The sequence below is a fragment of the Chiloscyllium plagiosum genome, unplaced genomic scaffold (assembly GCF_037043375.1).
Source record: "Chiloscyllium plagiosum isolate Xiang-an unplaced genomic scaffold, Cpla_swu_hap1 HiC_scaffold_31, whole genome shotgun sequence".
NCBI lineage: Eukaryota > Metazoa > Chordata > Chondrichthyes > Orectolobiformes > Hemiscylliidae > Chiloscyllium > Chiloscyllium plagiosum.
The window spans coordinates 41,974,472-42,001,448 of record NW_028270169.1 but is presented as its reverse complement, the minus strand read 5'-3'; the positions used below and the strand labels follow the sequence as shown (position 1 = coordinate 42,001,448).

Below are 26,977 nucleotides of genomic sequence, written 5' to 3'. Positions count from 1 at the left end.
GTTGAGGTTGGGTGATGATCCATTAGAAAGGAGCTTGGTGTGCTATTAGTTTTGTTAAAGCCTCACCTCAGATTCCTCTTCAGTTTTGACAGCCTCTCTCTGCAGGATCTCCAGGGCAGTCTTTGGGCTGTATCTTTCCAGGTAGGCAGCTGTGAAGACATAAAACAGTCTCAGTCACACATCAGTAGAGTAACATATCCTGAAATTCCTCAAAAGAAAGTCCTTTAGACAAATTCCACCAGGGTCTGTCAATACCCAGTGACTGACCTGGTGTTTCTGAGTTAAGCTACAATTTCACACCCACTTACAGAGATTATTTGAAAATTAAGAATCAGCACATGGCATGAAGAGTCACCAAAAACCTCACACTCCATCTTCCACTCAATCAATTGTACAAACATGCACGCTCGGAACAAGGTTAGGCCATTTGGCCTCCATGCCTGCTCTGCAATTTGATCAGATCATAGCTGATCTTCAATTAGTCATTTGGCAGTTCAGAACTTTCATATTATGGAAAAATTGCACCATTTGTTGAAGCTCTCTCCCCAGAACAGTTCACAAGAAATACCAAAGTAAATGGAGAGACAGTTATATTGCATGGCAGGAGAGTGCTGCTTGGTTGGTAAGTGACCTCTTACTGGCAAAGCCTCTTTGTTTCTGCCACAGTTAAGTTCTCAATTTTTGTCTTATATGGCTATTTAACAGGCATGGATAAGAAAGGGATTGTTCATGGAGAGACAGACAACTACTCACAGAAAATTGAGGGATAAACTGGCCGAAATGTTGCTTCAGTTTGGGGTATCGGTGGTTTCACAGCAATAACAGTGATGGCTTGGACCATCCAGTCACTAGTTACCCCATTAGGAAGAGAAGATGTTAGCTCTTTAAATCCATTCTAACAACGTGCCACATGCATTCTGTATTTCACAGATTTTAAAAACTTAATTTAAATCACTCTTCTGGAAAGGTTCTGCAGTTTTCTTTAACCTTTTCATCTTATATAATTGATCTGTAAGTGTCAATATTGGATACAAGCCCACATGAACATTATTGTATAGTCCCATCTTCTTTCCCAAAAATGCCTGCTCAGAATATTAATGCAGCAAAAAATGCTTTTACGTTGTTCCATTCATTGATTTTAATCAAAACTGATATTTTAAATTGGTCTGCTCAAAATGTTGTTGAGAACAGAACTCCAATACTCAACTGTTTAAAGCGCTGGTAAACATATATAGCCATTCAAATACTCTCAGGATCTATCACGTGACCACAGTTAAGGACAAAAAGCAACCTGTCAGTATTGCTGTTTCACATTCATGTGGTTAACAGTGCCAGTTGACAGTATCACAAGCAAGGCATTTGCATACAATAAAATTACACTGATCAAGATAAATAATCAAAATAATGCTCAATAAAATTACTCTGAGGAAAGAAAATTAATCTTGAATCTTGCGCCCATTCACATTCTTAAAACTAGTAAATTGCTTTTTAATTCACTCAAAACCCATCCTTTTACTGAGTTAAAATTAGGCTCAAAGTCTCTGTTGTTAAGTAGGCAAAAGTTACAATAAATGTGCTCATAGAAAAATCCGACAAATAAATTATTATATACAGATTATTGTAGGAGAATTTCATTGGATTGGGTTATATTAAAATACATGAAAGCTAAAGGTGTATGAAAGATTGGTGAAATATGTGGCTCAGATGCCTTGGGAATAAGTGAGTAGGGTTAAACATGAGTAGATGGTTTGTGAGAATGTGGGTGATAAGCCAGTACATACGTTTGCCAGGTAGGAGAGGATGCATGTAGTTAGCTAGATATGAACTTGATAAGAAACCAGGAGTTGATCTAGCCTAAAAAGAAATGGGTTTATTGGTTTTAACAATTTTCTATTACACATTCTGCAATTTCTCAATGTTTATTAAGGCTCTTAGCTTAGCTAGCTCAATCTCTAATCAAATATTTAGAACCATTGGAGAATACAAATCATGTTTGAGTGATGTTTCTGTAATAATAGTAGTGCTCTCATATTTAACTGAGAAAATTATGGGTCTCAGCTGCACTGCAGGACTTGAGCACATAATCTAAGCTGACACTTCAACCACAGGGGTTGGGGAATTCTACACTCTCTCTCCCTGACGAGATGTTAAACCAAGGCTTCTAAGTTTCATCAGACGGATTTGAAAGATCCCTTTGATGACCAGAACAAAGTATCAAGTCTTGTTACTCTTTGAGAGACCTTGCTGGGCTTCTAAAGCACTTTAATGGCTATAAACTTATCTTGGAACATTCGAAGATTCTGAAGAACTCTTTATAAAAATGAAGTTTTGAAGGATCAATCAGCCTACGGAAGAAAATATCTAACAACCATTTCAGTAACTAACACACATCAGAATAATAGTCATTTTAAAATTGAGAAAAAATCCTGCAGAACATAATTTAGAATTTGGCTTTATTACTTTATGGCTTTACTACTGTTCACCTAATTTCCAGTCCTGCATACGTTCTGTGAACAGCTGTATGCCTGCTTACCAACACTTATGGGGAGGTCCCACAGCTACAGCTGGGACCAGAGCAGATGGGAGTAGTCACAGGGCAGAGCTTCTGTAATGAGGAGATAATGAGGATGTACTTCTCTACATGAACAATACTCGGGGGAAATCCTACCTAGTGACCATGAAATGAGCTTCACCACGACTGCCATCTGCTTCTCTGACATTACCCATCTGTTCCATGGCACCATCTGCGAACTTCACAGTTACCTCGGACGTGGCATGTGGCTGTTACCAGGAGTTGGCAGCCTCTGTCAAGTGCCAAACCATCAAATCAATGTGGGCTTGTTGTTGCCAGTTTGTTTCCATCTTAGTTCCTCAACCACACGAAGTGAGTCAATTTCATCTCGAGTTTTGGGTGAACTGAGTTGACTGATAATTTGACAGTCACCTGCTGGAGTGTGCCAGGTAACAAATGAGGACCGATAAGAGGCAAGCATCTTTCCGAAACCACCGGGCAGATCATGGAAGTGAAGTCATGGAAGTGAAGTATTGAATTACTGGAGAAGTAGGGCAATGGTTATGTCACTAGATAATAATCTAGAGACCGGGATGAAAAATCCAGAGGATGCTCATTCAAACTGAAGCACTTTAGTTTCAAGACAGCAACAGGAAAGGAATGAAGCAGACAATAAATTGAGTTCCAGGCCGAAGGGGGGGCTTGAGTTCAAAGCTGCAGCTTCTGATGAAGACCTGATTAGAGAAAAATAAACAGTGATGTCTCTGGAAAGTTGTGGGTTGATTGCTTCATGTTAGGGAGTGTGATGTATTACTGATTTGAAAAAGGGTCATTCTTTTAGCAGCATGTAACCACCTATAACTATTAGTAATTGTAAGCCCTTTATTTCCTGAACAGTTATCACCAGTGCTGCCTTCAGAAATCTGGCAAATCCACTGGCAGGAGTGACAAACAAACCAATATGAGGGTTCTCTCCCAGGCCGGTGTCCCCAGTATTGAGACACTGACCACGCACGATCAATTGCAATTGGTGGGAGACATTGTTCGCACCCCCAACACAGGAGCCCCTAAATAAATGCACAACTCTGAGCTCCGCAATGGTAAGCGATCACAAGGCAGGCAGAGGAAACATTACAAAGACACCCTAAAAGTCTTTCTAACATCCCGACCGACACATGGGAATTACTTGCTCTTGAACAGGCTGTTATGCCTGCCAGACAGTGTATTTAACTCTTCAGCTAGCAAAGAAACTGCGAGTTAACACTTAATAATAATAATAATAAAAAAGATAATCAAAGAATCCCTACAGTGTGGAAACAGACCCTTCGGCCCAACAAGCCCACACTGACCCTCCGAAGAGTACCCCACCCAAACCCATTCCCCTCCCCTTTTACTCGACACTTACCCCTGACTAATGCAACTAACCTACACATCCCTGAACACTATGGGCAATTTAGCATGGGCAATTCACCTGACCTGCACATCTTTAGATTGTGGGAGGAAACTGGAGCACCCGGAGGAAACCCACGCAGACACGGGGAGAATGTGCAAACTCCACACAGTCGCCCGAGGCTGGAATCGAACCCAGGTGCCTGGCGCTGTGAGCCACCGTGCTGCCCATTTTATTTATTTATTTAACACTACTAACATTTCCAGAGATCCGGGTTCAATTCCCACCTCAGGCAACTGACTGTGTGGAGTTTGCACATTCTCCCCGTGTCTGCGTGGGTTTCCTCCGGGTGCTCCGGTTTCCTCCCACAATCCAAAAATGTGCAGGTTAGGTGAATTGGCCATGCTAAATTGCCCGTAGTGTTAGGTGAGGGGTAAGTGTAAGGGAATGGTTCTGGATGGGTTGCGCTTCGGCGGGTCGGTGTGGACTTGTTGGGCAAAGGGCCTGTTTCCACACTGTAAGTAATCTAATCTAATCTAAATATTATACAATACAAAATAACAATTTATACTATAAATCTAATCAAATATCTTGTGCTTTAACTTAATTCTGGATGATCATATCCCACTTCACTAGATCTTGGTCTTGATCCACGTAGTGATGATCGTCTGGTGTTCTCCCGGTGATCTCAGGAGTATCTTCTCTTCTCGGTGATTGGTTTCGAGTTATCGCACTGAGGGTAGTGTTGCGGCAATTTATAGGCTTAGGAGTCTCTATGTCCATTTGGGACAGTCTTCGATATTCACCAATAGATTGATCACCAGTAGACCAGTGCACCAATAGAACGACTGGACCCAATCAGGTATTGAATTGTCAATGGCAGAGTGGTCTTTCAGCATCCATTCATGGAGATGTTGGGTGCATGTAGGTCAGGTAGCCCTCTCCAAATAATGACTTGGTGGAGCCAGTGTTTGACTGGGATGGACAAAGTCAAAAATCACACAACACCAGGTTAAAGTCCAACAAATTTATTTGGAGGCATTCTCTCCAAATATGGGTGTGAGGCACCGCTGTGTCGAGTAAACAACTTGAAGTTTCTGATTATCCTGGGGTTGGCCTTCAGGTGTATATTGTATTGTCTGTAGCTGCTGGGTCAGGTGCATACTGTCTGTCTGTAGCTGCTGGGTCAGGTGCATACTGCCTGTCTGTAGCTGCTGGGTCAGGTACATACTGTCTGTCTGTAGCTGCTGGGTTAGGTGCATACTGTCTGTCTGTAGCTGCTGGGTTAGGTGCATACTGTCTGTCTGTAGCTGCTGGGTCAGTTGGTTACTGTCTGTCTGTAGCTGCAGCCTGTCTGGATTCTGCAGCTTGTTTACTTCAGAGTCTTTGAGCACAGTCACTCTTGGCCAAGGCCTGTCTCAATTTCTTGTCCACTTATTGTCCATTTTTCATAAATACATCATTTTGAGCAGCCCATCTGGCCATAACACAAACTGGAGAAGGTGCACCCGTCAAGATGTCAATCACTTTGAGTGTCACCAAGTGTGGCACGCGGAGGCCAAGGGCAAGTAGTTTAAAGAGCGTGCAGAATCTAGACTGTCCTACCCACACACCTCATCCATCACCCATCCCCTCTGTAGCAGAGGCTCTGGCTCTATGACCGGTCTATTCAGTCACCACAGAATCCCCCCCACCGACTTGAAGTGGAAGCAAGTCGTCCTCCAACCTGAGGGACTGGTAAAGAAGAAGATTAATATTGTAAAGATATACTGGCTGTACCAATCTGACTGGGAAGTGTAGAATTTATTAATTATAAATTAGTTTAAGTTTTTAATTATTTAACCCACCATAGGGGATGGCAGGGAAGGTGATGTGCTTTGACTGCAGGATGTGAACATTTCCAAATGCTGGCGTGATCCGCGGTAAACACATTGGTTGTAAGTGCCTACAGCCATAGGAACATCTGTTTAGAATCCACACAGCACCAGGTTATAGTCCAACAGGTTTAATTGGAAGCGCTAGCTTTTGGTGACTACCACCTGATGAAGGAGCGTTGCTCTGAAAGCTAGTGTGTTTCCAATTAAACCTGTTGGACTATAACCTGGTGTTGTGTGATTTTTAACTTTGTACACCCCAGTCCAACACTGGCATCTCCAAATCCTGTTTAGAATCAGTATGCTCAAATCTGAGCTTGTGACATATTAGAGAGGGGAGACAGTTACCTGGACTCTTTATTCCAAAAGGCAGTCACACCTCTCAGGTTAGATAATTTGATTTGGTCAGTGGTTAGAGTGTGGCTGTGAGTGAAGGAGTTAAGGGGACTCAAAGGGCAGGAGTACAGGAGCTTTATCCTTTGAGATTGTCCAACAAGGTTGAGCCTGTTGGATGAGAGTGAGGGCAGGGAGCTGGAAGAGTTAACTGACTATGGTACCATGGTATGGTAAGCCATTTACTTAGGGCAAGTGAAAAGGAATGCAACAGGGATAGAGGACTGTGTAGTGAGAGGGATAGATATTGTTCCCTGCAGCAAAGACTGAGAGTCTGGGCGGTTGTGTTATCTGCCTGGTACTAGGGTTCTGGATATCTCCTCTGGGCTGGAGACGAACTTGCAGCAGGAAGGGGAGAATCCAGTTATCGTAATTCATGTCAGTACCAAAGACATAGGTAGAGCTAAGAAAGAGGACTTGTGAGGGAGAATGGTTTTCAAGTTCATGGGGCATTTGCACCAGTACTGGGATCTATACCACCGAACATAGGTGTCACTAGGCAGGCCAGAGGGCAACCATTTTCCAGTGGTTCTGGATCACACGTAGGCCAGACCAGGTAAAGACAGCAGCTTCTTCACCTAAAGGATATTAGTGAACTAAATGGGTTTTTTCCTGACAGTCCTGGTCATCACTAATTCTTAATTCCAAACTTTTATTGAATTCAGATTCCACCATCTGCCAGAGTGGGATTCGAACCTGGGTACCCTTTACATTAAAATAAAACAAGGCAGATGTAATAAATAAAGGATAGAGTGGAGGCAGGAGGGCAAAGTAGTCATATGGGAAAAGACGTTCATGGAATGGTAGGAAACGTAGGTGAAGAAAACCTAAGAATACACCAACAATCAAGGCTAGGAGTTACAAAGATTGAAAAAGGACAAAACTAAAGGCTGAATTTGAGCATGTAAAGCAATTATAACAAAAACAAGTTGATGACACAGGTGGAAGTAAATTAACCTGATCTGATAACCATGAACAAAGATGTAGTTGCATGATGACAAGGATCTCACCCTGAACGTGCAGTATGTGATATTCAAATAGAATAGGAAGCCAGCTAAAGGGGGAGTGGTAGCACAGTTCATCAAAGGAGGTGTTGGTGCAACAATTAGAAATATTCTTGGTTCAGGATATCAGGACTGTTTGGGTGGAGATGAGAAATAGTAGGGGACGGAAGTCACTGGTGGGAGTATTCACAAGCCCCTAACAATAACCACAATATAAGACAAACTTTCTCAGAAGAAATATTGAATTCTTGTGACAAAGAGATGGCAATAATTATGGTTAATTTTATTTTACATATAAACTGGAAAAATCAGATTGTAAGCAGCCAGGATAAAGTTGATGGAATGCTCTCGATGTAGTTTTCCTTAAAGCAGTACATAATGGAGCCAGCCAGAGAGCAGCTTATGCTAGACTTGGCATTGGGTCATATGGTAGGATTACTTAATGATCTCAGAGTAAAGGCATACCTAAGCAGCAGCAATGTAAATTGAATTTTACATCCGCTTGAAGGAGGAAGAGTGGGTCTAAAACTAGTCTGTTAAACATAAATAAGGGCAACTATGGGGCTTCAAAGCTGAGCTAGTTGAAGTGAACTGAGATACTAGGTGAGAGGATAGACAATTACAGAAACAGTCACAGGCATTTATGGGGTATTTCAGAATACTCACAAAATGTATATTCCAAATAGAATTTAAAAATCCATAGAGAGGACAAACCCACTTTGTGGTTAACTAAAGAGTTAAGGAAAGCGGTAAAACTTTAAAAAAACTTTTAAAAAGGCACATTTTTCATTCTATTTGGAATATACTTAGTCTGAGTATTCTGAAATATCCCTTAAATGCCTGTGGCTGCTTCTCTATTGCATGTGTTATTCCATAAGTGTCAGTTCAGATGATTGGTCAGCATATAAAAAACAGCATAGTGGAGGGTTAATTAGGAGAAAGAAAATAGAGTATATGAGAGGAAGCTACAGAGGAATGTAAAAATGGACAGCAGGATTATCTAAAAAGAAAAAGAGTAAATACATTAAGTATAGATCCTTTAGAGGGTGGGGATTGGGAGTTAATAAAGTACTTGATAATATAGAAATGGCGGATGAAGTGAACAAATATTTTGCTTCTCTCTTTGCTAAAGAGCATCAGGAGGTGGCAGGAAAAGAGGAACTTTGTAAAATTCAATTTTCTGAGAAATAACACTAAGGAAACTGAATAGAGCTGCAATGGACAGTTTCGTGTTAGGCAAGAGGAGCATAGGTTCTCAGGTGTAGATGGAAATGCGGAATTTGAAACACAACTAGGTCAGCTATGATTGTATTGAATGGTGGCATGGTCCTGCAGGGCAGAGTGGCCTCTATCTGTTCCTAATTAATATATTCACACATCTATAATTCCATCATGGCAACTTGACAATTTGGATTTAATTCTAAAAATCTGGAGATAGGAAAAAGCTGTCATATGACCATGAAGTTGTGCTATTTTTGTATTTGGTTCACTAATACCCTTTAGGGAAGGAAAGCTGCGGTACCTACCTGTCTGGTCAAATGTGACTCTAGCCACACAACATGGTATTGACTCACTGGTTTAGCAAGGCTTCGGTATATCAAAGCCCCAATGCAATGCTTCAAGAAGAAAGCCAATAATCCCTTTCTTCAGGGCAAATGCAAATAGCCACTGAGTGATTTCCCGTAATGTCCATGCTGCCAGAAATAATTGTTAAAATGTGGTATCAATGCAGACTCTGTTAGTCCTGCTTCAGGTTGGCATCTTTCCTTTCTGCCACTGCAGGTGTTAAATGCAATTTCCATTTTAATTGAACACTTTGATGTCTGGATACAGTTCACCCCTCACTATCTTTGTAATCTTTTCCATGCTAAGAAGTCTTTGAGGTACCAACAAGACTAATGCTGGACTTTTTTAAAAAAGGTAATTTGGTGACTAGATTAGATTATCTACAGAATGGAACAGCCCTTTGGCCCAACAAGTCCCCACCAACCCTCCAAACAGTAACCCACCCAGATCCATTTCCCCACATTACCCTTGCCGAATGTACCTAAACTACATATCCCTAACAATACGGGCAATTTAGCATGGCCAATTCACCTAACCAGCACATCTTTGGACTGTGGGAGGAAACCAGAGCAGACAGAGGAAACCCATATAGACACGGGGAGAATGTGCAAACTCCACAGAGACAGTTGCCCAAAGTAGGAATTGAACCCGTTTCCCTGGTGCTGTGAGGCAGCAGTGTTAACCACTGAGCCACCATGCCACCCCAACATCTATAGCTACCAAGGCACTAAACTCTGAAGGTCCTTCCCACATCATTCCTCGTGATGCTTCCACTTTTTCCTTTAATATTCCCCTTAAAATCTATCTCTTTGACCATGGTCCTCTACATTAACATCTGCTTATGTGGTTTGATGTCCAATTTTGTTTGATAAAGCTTATGGGATGTTTTTGTTTAATAAGTGTTATATAGATCTGCCTACTGTCAGATGACATTTTTCTGACAAAATGGTGACTCACAACTCTGTCAGCGCAGCAGGATCTGCAATGATTTACAAACGATGCAGTTGTGGTAACAAGTGTCTGACATTCACTCACACTTTATGTGATCATAATAAAAGTATGCAGATGATAAAGATCAGACTCCCTCACAGCAACCCAAGGCAGTGTGGGTCTTGAGCTAGTAATGTAACAATGTGGTTTAAACAGTCATGCACACATGTGGTATTTACCCTTTACATTTTCAACTGTTATTTTCTTGTTTGCCACTAGTGTTAACAATCTACTTGAATGGAAATATTTCTCCAACCCCGTATTTTCATCCCTTCTTATACTGAAGGGTGGTATTAGGGTGCAGTGAGTAATGTCTTTGCCTCAGAGTTAGCTGCTTTGGGTTTGATTCCCATTCCAGGAATTGATGGCCATGGGGAAATGAGTTCATAATGTGAACGAACACGTGTCTTGTCAACCTGTAATTCTGTTCAATATGCCTTTGACAGGTCATAAGAATGGAAGAGTTTTTTAGTCAGCCATGTTTGACTCTTGAGCTAAAACCTCTGGAGTAAAGTCAGTGGTTTGTTAATCCAAGAATTAATCCAGGAAAATTGAGCAATGGAAGCATACATAAGCAAGTGCTTGGTCTGCCTTATAAAGTGGTACCAAACATCAAATAAGTACAGAGGCACAGGAGTCAGTCCCATTATGGTTGATATCTACGCACCTTTAATCTCCCACCTTTATGTTTATCTAACAAAAATCTTTTGATCTGATTCTTCAAAATTTTAAATGCCCCAGCATTCCTTCAGTCAGGCTAAGTCCACAATTCCACTGGCCTTTTCTGGAAATTAAAGTATGTTGATTTCACTCCTACACAGCATAACTATAAATTTTAAGATTGTGCTGCCAATTTCTGGATTATCCATCAGACAGCAAGGCCAGAAACCTGTAGCTGTCTGAGCAACATGGGCTGCAGTGGGATTTGTGGTAGAATCAGATAAGAGTCCAGCAAGACCCATCTCGACATTGAAGCATCTTTCATGCTTTTGCTGAATAATGAAGGAAGTCTCTCATGAAGGCAACGAGTTAAATGCCTTGTTAACGGCACAAGTCACCTCCTTAATATACAACTTCCCCTTTTACCAAATGCACCAAACAGCTAGATGGTGAGAATTCATGACATGCCAATCAGAAAGGGAACCTAGCAACTTCCGCTCACCACTTTCTCCAAAGGACATCCAAGTTGGATATTGGACACCAAGCTCTCAGGGCAAACTCCAAAAGGACTGGTCACACACATACTCCACACCCACCAAATATTGTGATCCAACATCTGCCTCCTCTGAGAGTCATCACCTACAGGATGATTCTACATTTCAGTGCGGCACCTTCGACTGCACTGGCAACAATCATTGTAATGCTGCAGCAAGGACACTGTGGATTCGCAGCTCATGAACTGGACCAGACTACATCCCTGGACTCTTTGTTTGCTCTCAAAACACTCTGAACCTACCTGAGATTTCACAGCATCCCTGCCTCACATTGACCTGTCATGACTTTGTGAGCTTTGCCCCCTCAGCCAGGGATACCTGGCTTATTTCCAGCAGCACCTCCAAGACCCTGCCTGCAAAGCAGGCACCATTTCCCCCTGTTTGCCATGTCTGAGACAAATGCCAGGTAAGATGTGGGGCATATGCGGACTGACAGTGTTTCTCTGGCTGCACAATAGAATTTTAAAGATGGCATGACTGCCAGAGTTGCTGTCAATTCCAGCCGATCCAAGCATTGGTGAGTTGTTCCCAGAATGGCGGGTGGTAAGAGGGAGTTAGAATTGGACACAAGGGACATCATGGGGTGGAGTGTATGGTAAAAGAGATGAGTTTGATAAAAGTAGGTGAGATAACTCGCCATGCCTCTTGGTGAACGTCCCTCCAAAATTTCAACTCACACTTGGCCAAAAAAACATTAAGACTCAGCTCATTAGGTTTTTTTTGGAATCGACCCTGTTAAATGCTTTAATTATCTTTAGCACATTAATTAGATGTGAACACAAGGGAGTACAAGCCAATTTTATGTAAACTTTTCTCATGATTTGACATTTTTTAGTATTGTATTGTCTCACATAGTTAATCTTCATTTATGTCTATATCCCCAGCATCTCAACTTTCCCAATGAGTGGTCAACATTTGTATTATAACTGGCCTGGTGGCGGGGTTGAAATAATGAAGATTAGAAAGGTAAAGCTGAGGTATAAACCAGCTTAGAATGGCTCTCTCAGTCATTAGAACGTGGGATTCTTAACCTCACAATGTTGGTTCAAGCTCCACAATATGTTTAAAGTACAGGGCCTTGTGTTGTATTGGTAATGTCCCTATCTCTGAGCCAGGAGGACTGAATTCCAGTCCAACCTGCCCTAGATACGTATCATAAATTGTCTGTGGAGGTTGATTAAAGTAGCAATAAACCAAATCAGAGGCTGAACGTTATCTCATTGTCACCCAATTTTAGAGTGGATGTCACTGATTATTGATAATGGCTTTAGGAAATTATAACCACTCCTAGGAAAGGATGTGTGGTGTGTGTGCGTGTGTGTGTCCGTCTGTCCGTGTGTGTGCATCCATGTGGATGTGGATGTGTGTGTCCCCATGTGGATGTGGGATGTGTGTGCGCGTTTGTCCTTGTGGGTGGGTGTGTGCATGTGTGGGTGAGTGTGTGTTTGAGTGTGTGTCCATGTGGATGGGTGGGTGGATGTGTGTGTCCCATGTCTGTGTGTGTGTGTGTGTGTGTGCGTCTGTGTCCCCATGTGGGTAGGCATTTGCATATGCAGTAGCTTACCTAGCTTTGTCCGCTTATCCTCATAAACTGCAGTCACTTCCTGCAACTCTTGGTATTTCCTTGCCAAATGTAGCTTTTTGTCGTCTAGCTGAGGCTGCAAGTTGAGATTGTCTTCAGCCATCTTCCGATTACTGGCTAGGATGATCTCACGCTCCAGCTGTAGAGTCTGTAACTGCAAACAGAAAAAAAACTATGTTAACCTGAGAGATTCACCCATCCCAGGCTTGGTGTAAAGGCGTCCAAGTGCATTCAGAGCAATGTGTGTGTTTTATGTATTTTGGGTTCTGCACACTTTTTGCATTGCATTAGCATTGAGGACCATCAGGGTGATGTATCTTGAGGAGAAATCTGTCTCCAGCTATAGGGGCATAAAACTACCTACCTTTGTGAACCTTTCGTAATGATGTTTCTAATTATACTAATGGAACATAAGAAATAGAATAGTGGTGATCATGTTATCAACCATATCTACTTCTACTGCTCTGTAATTTTCAAAATGGGAGCTGATACAAGGATTTTTATAGATTAGAGTATTGTTCTCCATTCTATTAAGAAAGAATGTAAGTACATATGAAGCAGTTCAGAGGAGTTTTGTTGAGATACTTGGCATAGGGATGAAGAAAGGTCCAATAGACCATGTCCCATTGGAATTTGAAGAATAGGGTGTGATATTGTTGAGTCAGGCAACATTCTGAGGGGGATGGATGGATGATGACTGTTAGTCCCCTCTCATGGGAAAATCTAAAACTAGGGACATCATTTAAAAATAAGATGTCTCCCAAGTAAGTCAAAGATGAGGAGAATGTTATTCACTCAAAGGACGTGAGTCTTTGAAACATTCTTCCCCAGAGATCAATGGAGACACATCCATAAATATGTTTAAGGCAGAGGTAGACAGATTATTCACTAACAAGTGAGTCAAAGGTTATCTGGGGTAAGCAGCAAAGAAATCAGCCATGATCTTATTGATTGGCAGAGCAGGCTTAAAGGCTGAATAGCCTATTCCCATTCTTAATTCACAAGCTCATAAGAAAGAGAGAATGAATGATTTTGGTTGGAAGACTTCTGAAAAATCAGTAAACTGACTAGGCTTCTGTTTCTGGTGCATTAGATTCATTCGTTTGTCATCTGGAGCTGTTGACTCTCACTGCAGTAGGTTCAACAGGCAAACCACAAGAAGGTCATTCTTTACTTTTGAACTTATGAAGTAAAACAGAGGGAAAGTGATCCAGGACCAGGTAGTGACCCCTGACTGGGCGGTGAACCTTGAATGGGCAGGGATCCTTGAACACCCAATGACCCTTGACAGAACAGTGACTGAAATAACTCCACAAAGGCCAGTAGCCCATCACTGAGTCACCCTTTTTTACTCATGAACAGTCCTTAACTATAGTACTACCTCATTCAGTCAGGTGCCAGTATCTCTGAACACTCACCCTTTATATCTATCAGTCAGATTAGCAGCCCCAATCAGGGAACTCATATTCTATGAGGTCCAGCTGCCTGACCTTGTTACAATCACTACAGTGACCCTCAGCCAGACAGTGGACCCTTGACCAGCAGAGATTCCCAACTGGGTAGTTACCTCTGAACAGGGAAGTGACCCTCAACCTGTCAATGACCACTGACTGAGCTGTAGCTCTTGACCGGGTAGTGAGCCCCAACCACACAGTGGGCCTTCACAGAACAGTGACCCTCATCTGGGCAATGAGCCTCAACAGTGGAGTGACCTTTGACACAGAAGTGACTCCTGACTGGGCAGTTATCCTTCACCAGGCAGTGATCCTTGACTGAACAGTGAGTCCCAAGAGGATAGTGAGTTTCAACAGAACAGATTGTTAATTTTAATTTTTAATTATTGTTAATTTTCCCCTGCTATTCTTATCCTGGTGAGTGTGAGATGAAAAGGGTCGACAAAATGTGCCTTTCTTCAGCAAATCGTAAATTTGGCTCTTCCTGCCACTTTAATTTCAGTGGGACACGATAAAAATACATGCATCTGTGTTGCTAATCAGAACTCATTAGGTAAAAGGTTTTAGGGTCCCATGGAGAAAGTGAGGTCTGCAGATACTGGAGATCAAAGTTGAAACTTTATTGCTGGAACAGCACAGCAGGTCAGGCAGCATCCAGAGAACAGGAGATTCGACGTTTCGGGCATAGGCCCTTCTTCAGGAATGAGCAGAGAGTGTTCAGCAGGAGAAGATAAAAGGTAGGGAGGAGGGACTTGGAGGAGGGGCGTTGGAAATGTGATAGGTGGAAAGAGGTCAAGGTGAGGGTGATAGGTCGGAGTAGGATGGAGGCGGAGAGGTCAAGAAGAAGACTGCAGGTCAGGAAGGCGGTGCCGGGCTGGAGGGATCTGGCTGAGACAAGGTGGGGGGAGGGGGTATGAAGAAACTGGTGAAGTCCAAGTTCATCCCCTGCGGTTGGAGGGTTCCCAGTCGGAAGATAAGACGCTCCTCCTCCGACTGTCGGGTTGTTGTGGTTTGGCGGTGGATGAGTCCAATGACCTGCATATCCTCGATGGAGTGGGAGGGGGAGTTGAAATGCTGTGCTACAGGATGGTTGGGTTGGTTCGTCCGGGTGGCCCAGAGGTGCTCTCTGAATCGCTCCGCAAGTAGGCGGCCTGTCTCCCCAATATAGAGGAGGCCACACCGGCTGCAGCGGATGCAGTAGATGATGTGGGTGGAGGTGCAGGTGAATCTGTGGCGGATATGGAAGTTTCCTTTGGGGCCTTGGAGAGAAGTGAGGGGGGAGGTGTGGGCGCAAGTGTTGCACCTCCTGCGGTTGCAAGGGAAGGTGCCGGGAGTGGAGGTTGGGTCGGTGGGGGGTGTGGATCTGACAAGGGAGTCGCGGAGGGAGTGGTCTCTACGGAAAGCTGATAGGGGAGGGGAGGGAAATATATCCTTGGTGCTGGGGTCTGTTTGGAGGTGGCGGAAGTGACGGCGGATGATGCGCTGTACATGGAGATTGGTGGGGTGGTAGGTGAGGACCAGTGGGGTTCTGTCCTGGTGGCGGTTGGAGGGGCGGGGCTCAAGGGCGGAGGAGCGGGAAGTGGAGGAGATGCGGTGGAGGGCACCGTCGACCACGTCGGGGGGGAAATTGCGGTCCTTGAAGAAGGAGGCCATCTGTGTTGTACGTATTTTGAACTGGTCCTCCTGGGAGCAGATGCGGCGGAGACGAAGGAATTGGGAGAATGGGATGGCGTTTTTACAGGGGGCAGGATGGGAGGAGGTGTAGTCCAGGTAGCTGTGGGAGTCGGTTGGTTTGTAGTAGATGTGCTGTGGGAGTCGGTTGGTTTGTAGTAGATGTGCTGTGGGAGTCGGTTGGTTTGTAGTAGATGTTTAGGGTCCCATGCTGACCCACTAACTGTTTGTGAGCTTAAAGACTTAACTAATTCTCCTGAGTGTGTCACAATCTCTAATTTTTCATGTTGTGATTGGTTCAAATAAACCAAAATAGCCAGAATATCCTGAAGAACACATGTCCAGAACTTTAATCAATTTGTTTTTTATTCTGGAAAATTAGAATCTGCGGAAAATAATTCCAGCAGCCCATTGTCACCTCTGCGTATGATTCATCACTAGCTATAGGTACAAGGAACAAGTCTCTCAGTAATAAATGTTACTGAGGTGAAAGCATTTAACAGGCAATGGCAAAGTCATGCATTAGAAGTGTGAAGTTTTATATTATCAGGAAGTGCATTTAATTATCACCTGCTATATTAGTAATGTCTAAATGTTTAAGTGTTGAATCATATTTTTAAATGTGTTAATTTTGCACCTTTCATTTCTAAGGAATATTTTATGAAGTGAAAATTCAACTAAGAATTACAGGTGCTGCATGTGAAATGAAGCAAATTTGTTTGCAATCCAGGGTTACTTTAGGTGTCAATTAGCTTTCAGTTGTCACAAATTCTCCATTTGTACTATTTTATGATAAGTTACAGAGTAGACTATCAAATGAGATGAGTGTATACTTATAGTGATTGGAGCGAGGTCAGCCAAGTGGACCTTACAATATGAGTTCCCTGATTGGGGCCACTAACCTGGTCCAATCAGGGAGCCCTGGCTGACAGATATAGACAGGAATGTCACAGGTTCTGTTCACTCTGAGAGCTGGCTCTGAGCTAGCTGGGTCAGTGTCATGTACTATGTACATATAAATAAAGATGACTTGGTGATGGGATACTGGCCTTCATGGAGTTATTTCAATATTACTGAGTAGGAACTTCCGTGCAAGCAATTAAGCGATTCTTGTGTTGAAAATAGTCGCAGTCAACTCCAGTACGCAGTTCTTAAACAATAAATTGGGCACATGAATCACGTCAGAGGTACTTGCTGGTCCTTCTACTTCTTTTAGTCAGTCCTCAAAGTAAGAATAATGCATACTATGGGGTTCTACCCAAGGCATAGATCCCCAAGGCTACTGAGCAGAGAGAATGGATGCTAGTAAATACAGAACCCGTCTACAAGCTGTATTGTCCTGGATGCTATCAAGCTTCTTGAGTGTTGTTGTTGAATCCAGCAAATGGGAAAGATCTCCATCAGACACATGATTAATGTCTTTAACCTCTTTACTAATCAAAAATCTATCTATCTCTCTTAAATACACTCAGTGATTGGCCTCCACAACCTTTTGTGACAATGAATTCCATAGATTCACCACCTCTGGCTGAAAAATTTCCTGCTCATCTCATTTGTAAAATGTCCTCCCTTCACTCCGAGGCTGTGCCCTTGGATCCTAGTCTTTCCGACTTGTGGAAACATCTTCTCCATGTCCACTCTAGCCAGGCTTCTCAGTATTCGGTAAGTTTCAATCAGATCGTCCCTCAGCCTTCTAAATTCCATCAAATACTCACCCAGAACACCCAGCCATTCCTCGTATGACAAGCTGGCACAACCTTCACTAGATACAGGGCCCAAAACTGACTGCATTAGTCCAAATATGGTCTGACTTATACAGTATCAGCAGTACCTTGCTGCTGTTGTATTCTAGCCTTTTCAAAATGAATGCTGACATTGCATTTACTTCGTAATTGCCAACTGAACCTGCATTTTAACCTTAAGGGAATCCTGAACTAGAAGTCCCTCGTCCCTTTGTGCTTCAAATTTATGAAGACTTTCCCCATTTAGGAAATAGTCTGCACCTCTATTCTTCTGACCAAGGTGCATAACCTCACGCTTTCCCACATCGTACTCAATCTGCCACTTCTTTGCCCAAGTCCTTCTGCAGCCTTCCCACTCCCCCAACACTACCTGTTCCACATGCAATGAAGGCCTTAGTTCCTTTGTCCAGTTTGTTAATATATATCATGAATAGTTGTGGGGTCTTAACACAGACCACTGCAGAACTCCATTAGTCACTTGCTCCCTTTATCCCTACTCTTTGCCTTCTGTCAGTCAGCCAATCCTCTATCATACTTTGCCCCTAACACCATGGGCTCTTATTTAACAGCCTCCTATCTGGCAACTTGTCAATGGCCTTTTTAAAATCCAAATAGATCACTTTCACTGTCTCTCCTTTGTCTAACTTGCTCATTACATCCTCAAAGAATTCTAAAAAATTTGTCAGGCATGACCTCCCTTGGACTAACATACACTTCCAAGTTTTCTAACATACACTTCCAAGTTTTCCGCAATCTATTCCTGAATGATAGTGTCTAAAATCTGACCAATAATCAAGGTCAGACTAACCAACTTACAGTTTCCTGTTTTCTGCCTCCCTCGCTTCTTAGACAGGGGTGTCACATTAACCATTTTCAAATCCTCTGGGATCCTCCCTGACTCCAGTGTTTCCTGAAAGATCACTATCAATGCCTCCACAATGTCCTCTGCTACCGCCTTCAGAACTCTGGGGTGTCATCCATCTGGTCTGACTTATTTATTCACCTTCAGACCTTTCAGCTTTCTCAGCATCTTCGTCTTAATGATGGCCACTCCAATTGCCTTTGCTCTCTGACCCTATTGACCGTCTGGTACGTTGTTCGTGTCTTCCACTGTGAAAACTGATGCAAAGTACCTATTCAATTCATCCGTTTTTTCTTGATTCCCCATTACTACTTTTCCAGCCTCCTTTTCCAAGGGTCCAATGTCCACTCTTGCCTCTTGCTAACCTTTTAGGTATTTAAGAAAAGCTCTTGCAATGTTCTTTTATATTACCAGCTCTACCTTACCCTTATATTTCACCTTCGCCCCCCCTTATTGCTTTTACCTTTTTCCTCTGCTGTTTTTTGAAGGATTCCCAATCCTGTGACTTCCCACTAATCTTTACCACATTATATGCTTTTTCTTTTGCTTTTCTGCTGTCCTTGACTTCCCTTGTCAGCCAAGATTTGGAGATGCCGGTGTTGGACTGGGGTGTACAAAGTTAAAAATCACACAACACCAGGTTATAGTTCAACAGGTTTAATTGGAAGCACACTAGCTTTCAGGTGATGAAGGAGCGTCGCTCCGAAAGCTAATGTGCTTCCAATTAAACCTGTTGGACTATAACCTGGTGTTGTGTGATTTTTAACCTTGTCAGCCAAGGTTGCCTCATCCTTTAGTATGATTCTTCTTCCTTGGCATGAATTTCTACTGTGCCTCCCAAATTACATCTGAAACTCCTGCCATTGTTGCTCCACCATCTTCCCTGCTAGACTTCCCTTCTAATCAATCCTGGCCAGCTCCTTTTTTGTGGCTCTATAGTTCCTTTTACTTAATTGTGATAATTTACAACTGATTTAAGCTTCTCCCTCTCAAACTGCGGGGTGAATTCTGTATAATATCATCACTGTGCCAAGGGGTTCCTCACCTTAAGTTCCCTAATCAAGTCTGCCTCATTACATATCACTAAATCCAGAATTGTGTGTTCAGTCCTGGGCTCTACCACAAGCTGCTCCAAACAAAATCTCACAGACATTTCACGAATTTCTTTTCTTGGTATCTGCTGACAACTTGAGTTTCCCAGTCCACCCACACATTCAAGTCCCCCATGATTATTGTAAGAGTATCTTTCACATGTGCATTTTTCATCTTCTGATTTATTTTCTGCCCCACATCCTGACTACTGCTAGAAGGCATTAGGGAACTGGAGCTGGATGAACTTCAGATTGTTCAGGAGGTGGAGTGGGTAATAGAGAAGAGTTACAGTGAGATAGTCTCACCTCAGGCACAGGGAAAATGTAGATGAGTTGCAGTCAGGGGATGGAAAGGGAACAGGCAAACAGTGCAGGGATCCCCCTGTGGCCATTCCCCTCAATAGTAAGTTTACCATTTTGGATACTGTTGGGAGGGGAATGACCTACAAGGAGAAAGCCACAATGGCAGGTCTCTGTCACTGAGCCTGGCTCTGTGGCTCAGAAGGGAAGAGGGGAGAATAGAAAAGCGCTAGTGGAGGAGACTCAACAATAAGAGGAATGGACACGAGATTCTGTGGTCGTGAACAGGACTCCGGAAGGTATGTTGGCTGCTAGGTGCCAGGGTCTGGGATGTGTCTGATCGAGTCTACAAGATTCTGAAGGGGGAGGGGGAGAAGCCAGGAGTCGTGGTGCACATTGGCACCAATGACATAGATAGGAAAAGGGATGAAGATCTAAAAAGTGATTTCAGGAAGTTAGGTTGGAAAAGCAGGATGAGCAGAGTGGTAATCTCAGGATTACTATTGGTGCCATGTGCTAGTGAGGTGGGGAACAGGCAGTGAGTACAACTAAACACGTGGCTACGGGGCTGGTGCAGGAGGGAGGGCTTCAGATATAGAGTCATAGAGTCATATAGATGTACAACATGGAAACAGACTCTTCAGTCCAACTCATCCATGCTGACCAGATATCTCAACCTAATCTAGTCCCACTTGCCAGCACCCGGCCCACATCCATTCAAACCCTTCCTATTCATATACCCGACCAGATGCCTTTTAAATGTTGCAATTGTACCAACTTCCACCACTTCCTCTGGCACTCATTCCATACCCACACCACCCTCTGCATGAAAAAGTTGTCCCTGACTTCTCTTTTATATCTTTTCCCTCTCACCCTAAACCTATGCTGTCTAGTTCTGGACTCCCCCACCCCAGAGAAAAAGACTTCATCTATTTATCCTATTCAATCCCTTTATGATTTTATAAACCTCCAAAAGGTCATCTCTCAGCCTCCAAAGCTCCAGGGAAAATAGCCCCGGCTTATTCATCCCCTCCCGATAGCTCAAATCCTCCAAAACTGGCAACATCCTTGTAAATCTTTTCTGAACCCCATCAAGTTTCATAACATCCTTCCAATAGGAAGGAGACCAGAATTGTACGCAATATTCCAAAAGTGGCACGAACCAATGTCCTGTACGGCCACAACATGACCTCCCAAATCCTGTAGTCAATGCGCTGACCAATAAAGGAAAGTGTACCAAATGCCTTCTTCACTATCCTATCTACCTGTGAGTCCACTTTCAATGAGCTATGAACCTGCATTCCAAGGTCTCTTTGTTCTTCAATATTCCCTAGTCAAATAAGGACCAATGATAAGAGCTATTTTGGTAAATGTGACAAGGACAGAAACTGATCGGAAGGATTCAAACACAGATTTCCAAGAAAGATGGGAAATAATTTGTGAGACAACAATATGTTCATGGGCTTTAGAGAAGAAAAGAATGTTAGAGAAACAATTTGCACTGTGGCCACAAAATAAGGTGAAGCAGTAGTTAAGGTTGAGTCAATGCTATCAACCCATAGAACCCAGTCAGATTATATAGATCATTGGGGTACCTTCTGGGGAAGGTGGGACCTGTAAATGAAGGACAGGTTGCACTTTAACTGGAGGGGCACCAATGTCTTAGGCAGGAGATTTGCTAGAGCATTTCAGGAGGGTTTAAACTAGTTTGGCAGGGATGGGAACCAGAGCTACAGATCAGAGCAGAGGGTAGTTGTTGAATAGGCAGAAATTGAATGCAGAGTGTCTGTCAAGAAGGATACATGGTTCTTAGGGCAAAGGGATGGGTTAAAGTTTGTCTGTTTCCATACAAGGAGGGTGTCGGGAATAAGAGTGATAAACTTAGAGCATGGATCAGTACTTGGAAACTACGAGGTTGTGGCCATTACAGAGACATGGATTTCACAGGGGCAGGAATGGTTGCTGGATGTTCCAAGGTTTAAATCTTTTAAAACGAACAGAGAAGTGAGGGGTAAACGAGGAGGTGGAGTATCTTTGTTAATTAGAGAGTGCTTCACAGTTGCAGAAAAGGAGGTTGTTGAGGAGGATATATCTACTGAGTCAGTATGTGTGAAAGTCAGTAACAAGAATGGAGTCGTCACTACAGACCCCCAATACCAGCAGAGAGATGGAAGAACAGATTGGACTGCAGATCTTGGAAAGGTGCTGATGTAACAGTGTTGTTGTTATGGGAGACTTCAACTTCCCCAATACTGATTAGAACCTCCTTAATGCAGATGGTCTGGATGGAGCTGATTTTGTCAGGTGGGTCCAGGAAGGATTCCTGACTCAATTTGTAGATAGGCTGAGTAGAGAAGAGGCTATATTGGATTTTGTGCTAGGCAAAGAGCCTGGCCAGGTGTCAGGTCTCTTGGTGGGAGGGTATTTCAGTGACAGTGATCACAACTGTCTCACCTACACCATAGCCATGGAGAGGGACAGGAACAGACAGTATGGGATTGTATTTAACTGGGGGAAGGGAAATTATACTGCTATTAGACAGGAGCTATGGAGTATAAATTGGGAACAATTGTTCTACAGGAAATGCACAACAGAAATGTGGAGTCTTGTCCTACTGATACAGGCAAGGAATGGTAACATGAAGGAGCCTTGAATGACAAGAAAAGAGGACTTTCTCATCAAGAGGAAGAAAGAAGCTTACTTAAGGTTGAGGAAGCAAAGAACTGATGCAGCTTTAGAGGGTTACAGGGTAGCTAGGAGAGAACTCAAAAAATGGACTGAGGAGACCTAGGAGGGAGCACAAAAAAGCCTTGATGGGAAGGATTAGGGGAAACCCCACAGGCATTCTACACTTATGTGAGAAATACGAGAATGATCAGAGAGAGGGTAGGGTCCATCAGGGACAGTGGAGGGAACTTGTGCCTGGAGTCTGAAGAGGTAAGGGAGGCTCTAAATGAGTTTTTGCTTCAATATTCACTAGACACACAGAATTTGTTTCCAGTGACAACACCGTGGACCAGGTTATTAGACTTGTATAGATTAATATTAAGGAAGTGGATGTGCTGGAAATTCTGGGAAGCAACAAGATAGATAAGTTCCCAGGGATGGACCAAATGTATCCAAGGTTACTATGGGAAGTGAGGAATGAGATTGCTTGATCCTCTATTCAAGAAAGGGAATAGGGAAATCCCTAGGTATTACAGAGCAGTCAGTCTTATGTCTGTGGTAAACAAAGTACTGGAAAGGATTGTGAGAAATAGGACTTATGACTATTTGGGAAAATGTAGTTTGATTAACGATAGTCAGCATGGCTTTGTGAGAGGCAGGTAATGCTTCACAAACCTTTGAGTTCTTTGAAATTGACGAGACAAGTTGATGAAAGTCGAGCAGTGGATGTGGTGTATATGGATTTCAGTAAAGCATTTAAAGCCATAGAGTCATAGAGATGTACAGCATGGAAAAGGACCCTTCAGTCCAACTTGTCCATGCTGACCAGATATCCCAATCCAATCTAATCCCACCTGTCAGCATCCGGCCCATATCCATCCAAACACTTCCTCTTCATATACCCATCCAGATGCCTTTTAAATATTGCAATTGCACTAACCTCTACCACTTCCTTTGGCAGCTCATTCCATTCATGTACCACCCTCTGGGTGAAATATTTGCCCTTTAGGTCTCTTTTATATCTTTCCCCTCTCACCCTAAACCTATGCCCTCTAGTTCCCACCCTAGGGAAAAAGCCTTTGTCTATTTGTCCCATCCATGTCCCTAGTGATTTTATAAACCTTCTATAAGGTTACTCCTCAGTCTCTGATGCTCCAGGGAAAACAGTCCTAGCCTAGTCAACCTCTCCCTATAGCTCAAATCCTCCAATCCTAGCAACATCCTTGTAAATCTTTTCTGAACCCTTTCAAGTTTCACAACATATTTCCGATAGGAAGGAGACTAGAATTGCATGCAATATTCCAACAGTGGCCTAACCAACAACATGACCTCCCAAATCCTGTCCTCAATTCCTGTCCTGACCAATAAAGGAAACATACCAAACATCTTCTTCACTATTCTTTCTACCTACTTTCTTTCGACTTTCAAGGAGCTACAAACCTGCACTCCAAGGTCTCTTTGTTCAACAACACTCCCCAGGACCTTACCATCAGGTGTATAAGTCCTGCTAAGATTTGCTTTCCCAAAATGCAGCACCTTGTATTTGTCTAAATTAAACTCCATCTGCCACTTCTCAGCCCATTGTCCCATCTGATCAAGATCCCATTGTAATCTGAGGTAACCATCTTTGCTATCCACTACACCTCCAATTTTGTTGTCATCTGCAAACTTACTAACTATAATTCTTATGTTCACATCCAAATCATTTACATAAATGCTGAAAAGTAGTGGACCCAGCACCGATCCTTGTGGCATTCCACTGATCACAGCCTCCAGTCTGAAAAACAACCCTCCACCACCACACTCTGTCTTCTACCTTTTAGCCAGTTCTGTATCCAAATGGCTAGTCCTACCAGTATTCCATGGGATCAAACCTTGCAAATCAGTCTCCCATGGGGAACCTTGTCGAACACTTTACTGAAGTCCATATAGATCACATTGACCACTCTGCCCTCCTCAATCCTCTTTGTTACTTCTTCAAAAAACTCAATCAAGTTTGTGAGACATGATTTCCCACGTACAAAGCCATGTTGACTATCCCAAATCAGTCCTTGCCTTTCCAAATACATGTACGTCCTGTCCCTCAGGACTCCCTCCAACAACTTGCCCACCACTGACATCAGGCTCACTGGTCTATAGTTCCCTGGCTTGTCCTTACCGCCCTTCTTAAACAGTAGCACCACAGTAGCCAACCTCCAGTCTTCATGCACCTCACCTGTGATTATCGATGATACAAATATCTCTAGCTTCCCACAGAGTTCTAGGGTACTCCTGATCAGATCCTGGTGATTTATCCACTTTTATGCATTTCAAGACATCCAGCACTTCCTCCTCCGTAATATGGACATTTTTTTAAAGATGTCACCATCTATTTCCCTATATTCTATATCTTCCATGTCCTTTTCCACAGTAAATACTGATCCAAAATACTCGTTTTATATCGCCCCCATCTCCTGCGGCTTCACACAAAGGCTGCCTTTCTGATCTTTGAGGGACCCTATTCTCTCCCTAGTTACCCTTTTGTCCTTAATGTAGTTGTAAAAACTCTTTGGGTTCTCCTTAACTCTATTTGCCAAAGCTATCTCATGTCCCCTTTTTGCTCTCCTGGTTTCTCTCTTAAATATACTTCTACTGCCTTTATACTCTTCTAAGGATTCACTCGATCTATCCTCTCTATACCTGACATATGCTTCCTTCTTTTTCTTAACCGATCCCTCAATTTCTTTAGTCATCCAGCATTCCCTACACCTACCAACTTTCCCTTTCACCCTAACAGGAATATACTGTCTCTGGACTGTCATTATCTCATTTCCGAAGGCTTCCCATTTTCCAGCCGTCCCTTTACCTGCGAACATCTGCCCCCAATCAACTTTTGAAAGTTCTTGTCTAATACCATCAAAATTGGCCTTTTTCCAATTTAGAACTTCAACTTTTAGATCTGGTTTATCCCTTTCCGTCACTATTTTAAAACTAATAGATTGTGGTCGCTGTACCCAAAGTGCTCCCCCACTGATACCACAGTCACCTGCCCTGCCTTACTTCCCAAGAGTAGGTTAAGTTTTGTACTTTCTCTAGTAGGTACATCCACATACTGACACAGAAAATCTTCTTGTTCTTGCTTAACAAATTCCTCATCATCTAAATCCTTAATGCAATGGCAGTCCCAGTCGATGTTTGGAAAGTTAAAATCCCCTACTATCACCACCCTATTATTCTTACAGATAACTGAGATGTCCTTACAAATTTGTTTCTCAATTTCCCTCTGACTATTAGGGTGTCTATAATACAATCCCATATGGTGATCATCCCTTTCTTATTTCTCAGTTCCACTCAAATAACTTGCCCGGATGTATTTCTGGGAATATCCTCCCTAGGTACAGCTGTAATGCTATCCCTTATCAAAAATGCCACTCCCCCTCCTGTATTGCCTCTCTTTCTGTCCTTCCTGTAGATTTGCATCCTGGAACATTTTTGCTGTCAGTCCTGTCTATCCCTGAGCCACATTTCTATAATTGCTATGATATCCCAATCCTATGTTCTAAACATGCCCTGAGTTCATCTGCCTTCCCTGTTAGCCCCCTTGCATTGAAATAAATACAGTTTAATGTATCAGTCCTACCTTGTTCTCTGCTTTGTCCCTGCCTGCCCTGACTGTTTGACTCACTTCTTTTCCCAACTGTATCAGTCTCAGATTGATCTCTTTCCCCACACCCCCACCTTACGAGTTTAAATCCTCCCAAGCAGCTGAAGCAAATCTCCCTGCCAGTATATTAGTCTCCTTCCAATTTAGGTGCAATCCGTCCTTCTGTAAAAGGTCACTTCTACCCCAGAAGAGATTCCAGTGATCCAAAAATGTGAATCCTTCTCCCATACACCAGCTGTTCAGCCATGTATTCATCTGCTCTATCCTCCTATTCCTGCCCTCACTAGCTCATAACACCGGGAATATTCCAGATATTACTACACTTGAGGACCTCCTTTTTAATTCCTGCCTAACTTTCTGTAATCTCCCTTCAGAATCTCAACCTTTTCCCTTCCTATGTCATTAATTCCAATGTGTACAATGACCTCCTGCTGGCCCCTCTCCCTCTTGAGAACATTCTGCACTTTTTCTGAGACATCCTTGATCCTGGCACCAGGGAAGTAACACACCATTCTGATTTCTCGCTGCTGGCCACAGAAACATCTATCTGTACCTTGGACTAGAGAATCTCTGAACACAATCAATCTCCTGGAACCCAATGTACCCCTCATTGCATTATAGCCAGTCTCAATACCAGAAACTTGGCTGTTCGTGCTACATTACCCTGAGAATCCATCATCCCCTACATTTTCCAAAACAGCATACTTGTTTGAAATGGGATAGCCACAGAAGACTCCTGCACTACCTGCCTACCTCTCTTACCTTTCATGGAGTTAACCAATCTATGTGACTATATCTGCGACTTCTCTCCCTTCCAATAAATGCCATCCATCACATCTCCTTGCTCTTGTAAATTCCTCATTGCCGCTAACTGTCTCTCCAACCAATCCATTCGATCTGATAGCTTTCGCAACCAACATCATTTATTGCAGATATAATCCTCTGTAACCTATAAACTCTCCCTAAACTCCCACATCTGACAAGAAAAGCATATCACTCTACTAAAGGCCATGTTTGTTTTT

The 26,977-nt window shown here is 43.0% G+C and overlaps 1 protein-coding gene across 3 annotated transcripts in view; it reads right to left on the bottom strand.

Annotated features, from left to right (window-relative positions):
* The window catches only part of LOC122564113 (vacuolar protein sorting-associated protein 37D), a 73,293-nt gene that overhangs the window by 32,212 nt on the left and 14,104 nt on the right, over window positions 1-26,977 (bottom strand). For all 3 annotated transcript variants that reach the window (XR_015752386.1, XR_015752387.1, XM_043718697.2), the window contains 2 exons: window positions 12,508-12,679; window positions 67-149 (listed from right to left, as the gene is read on the bottom strand). Coding sequence is in view for 1 of the 3 variants with exons in the window: in XM_043718697.2 (XP_043574632.1) it covers window positions 67-149; window positions 12,508-12,679 (255 nt within the window). In the remaining 2 variants the exon portion in view is untranslated. The remainder of the gene's footprint in view (window positions 1-66; window positions 150-12,507; window positions 12,680-26,977) is intronic.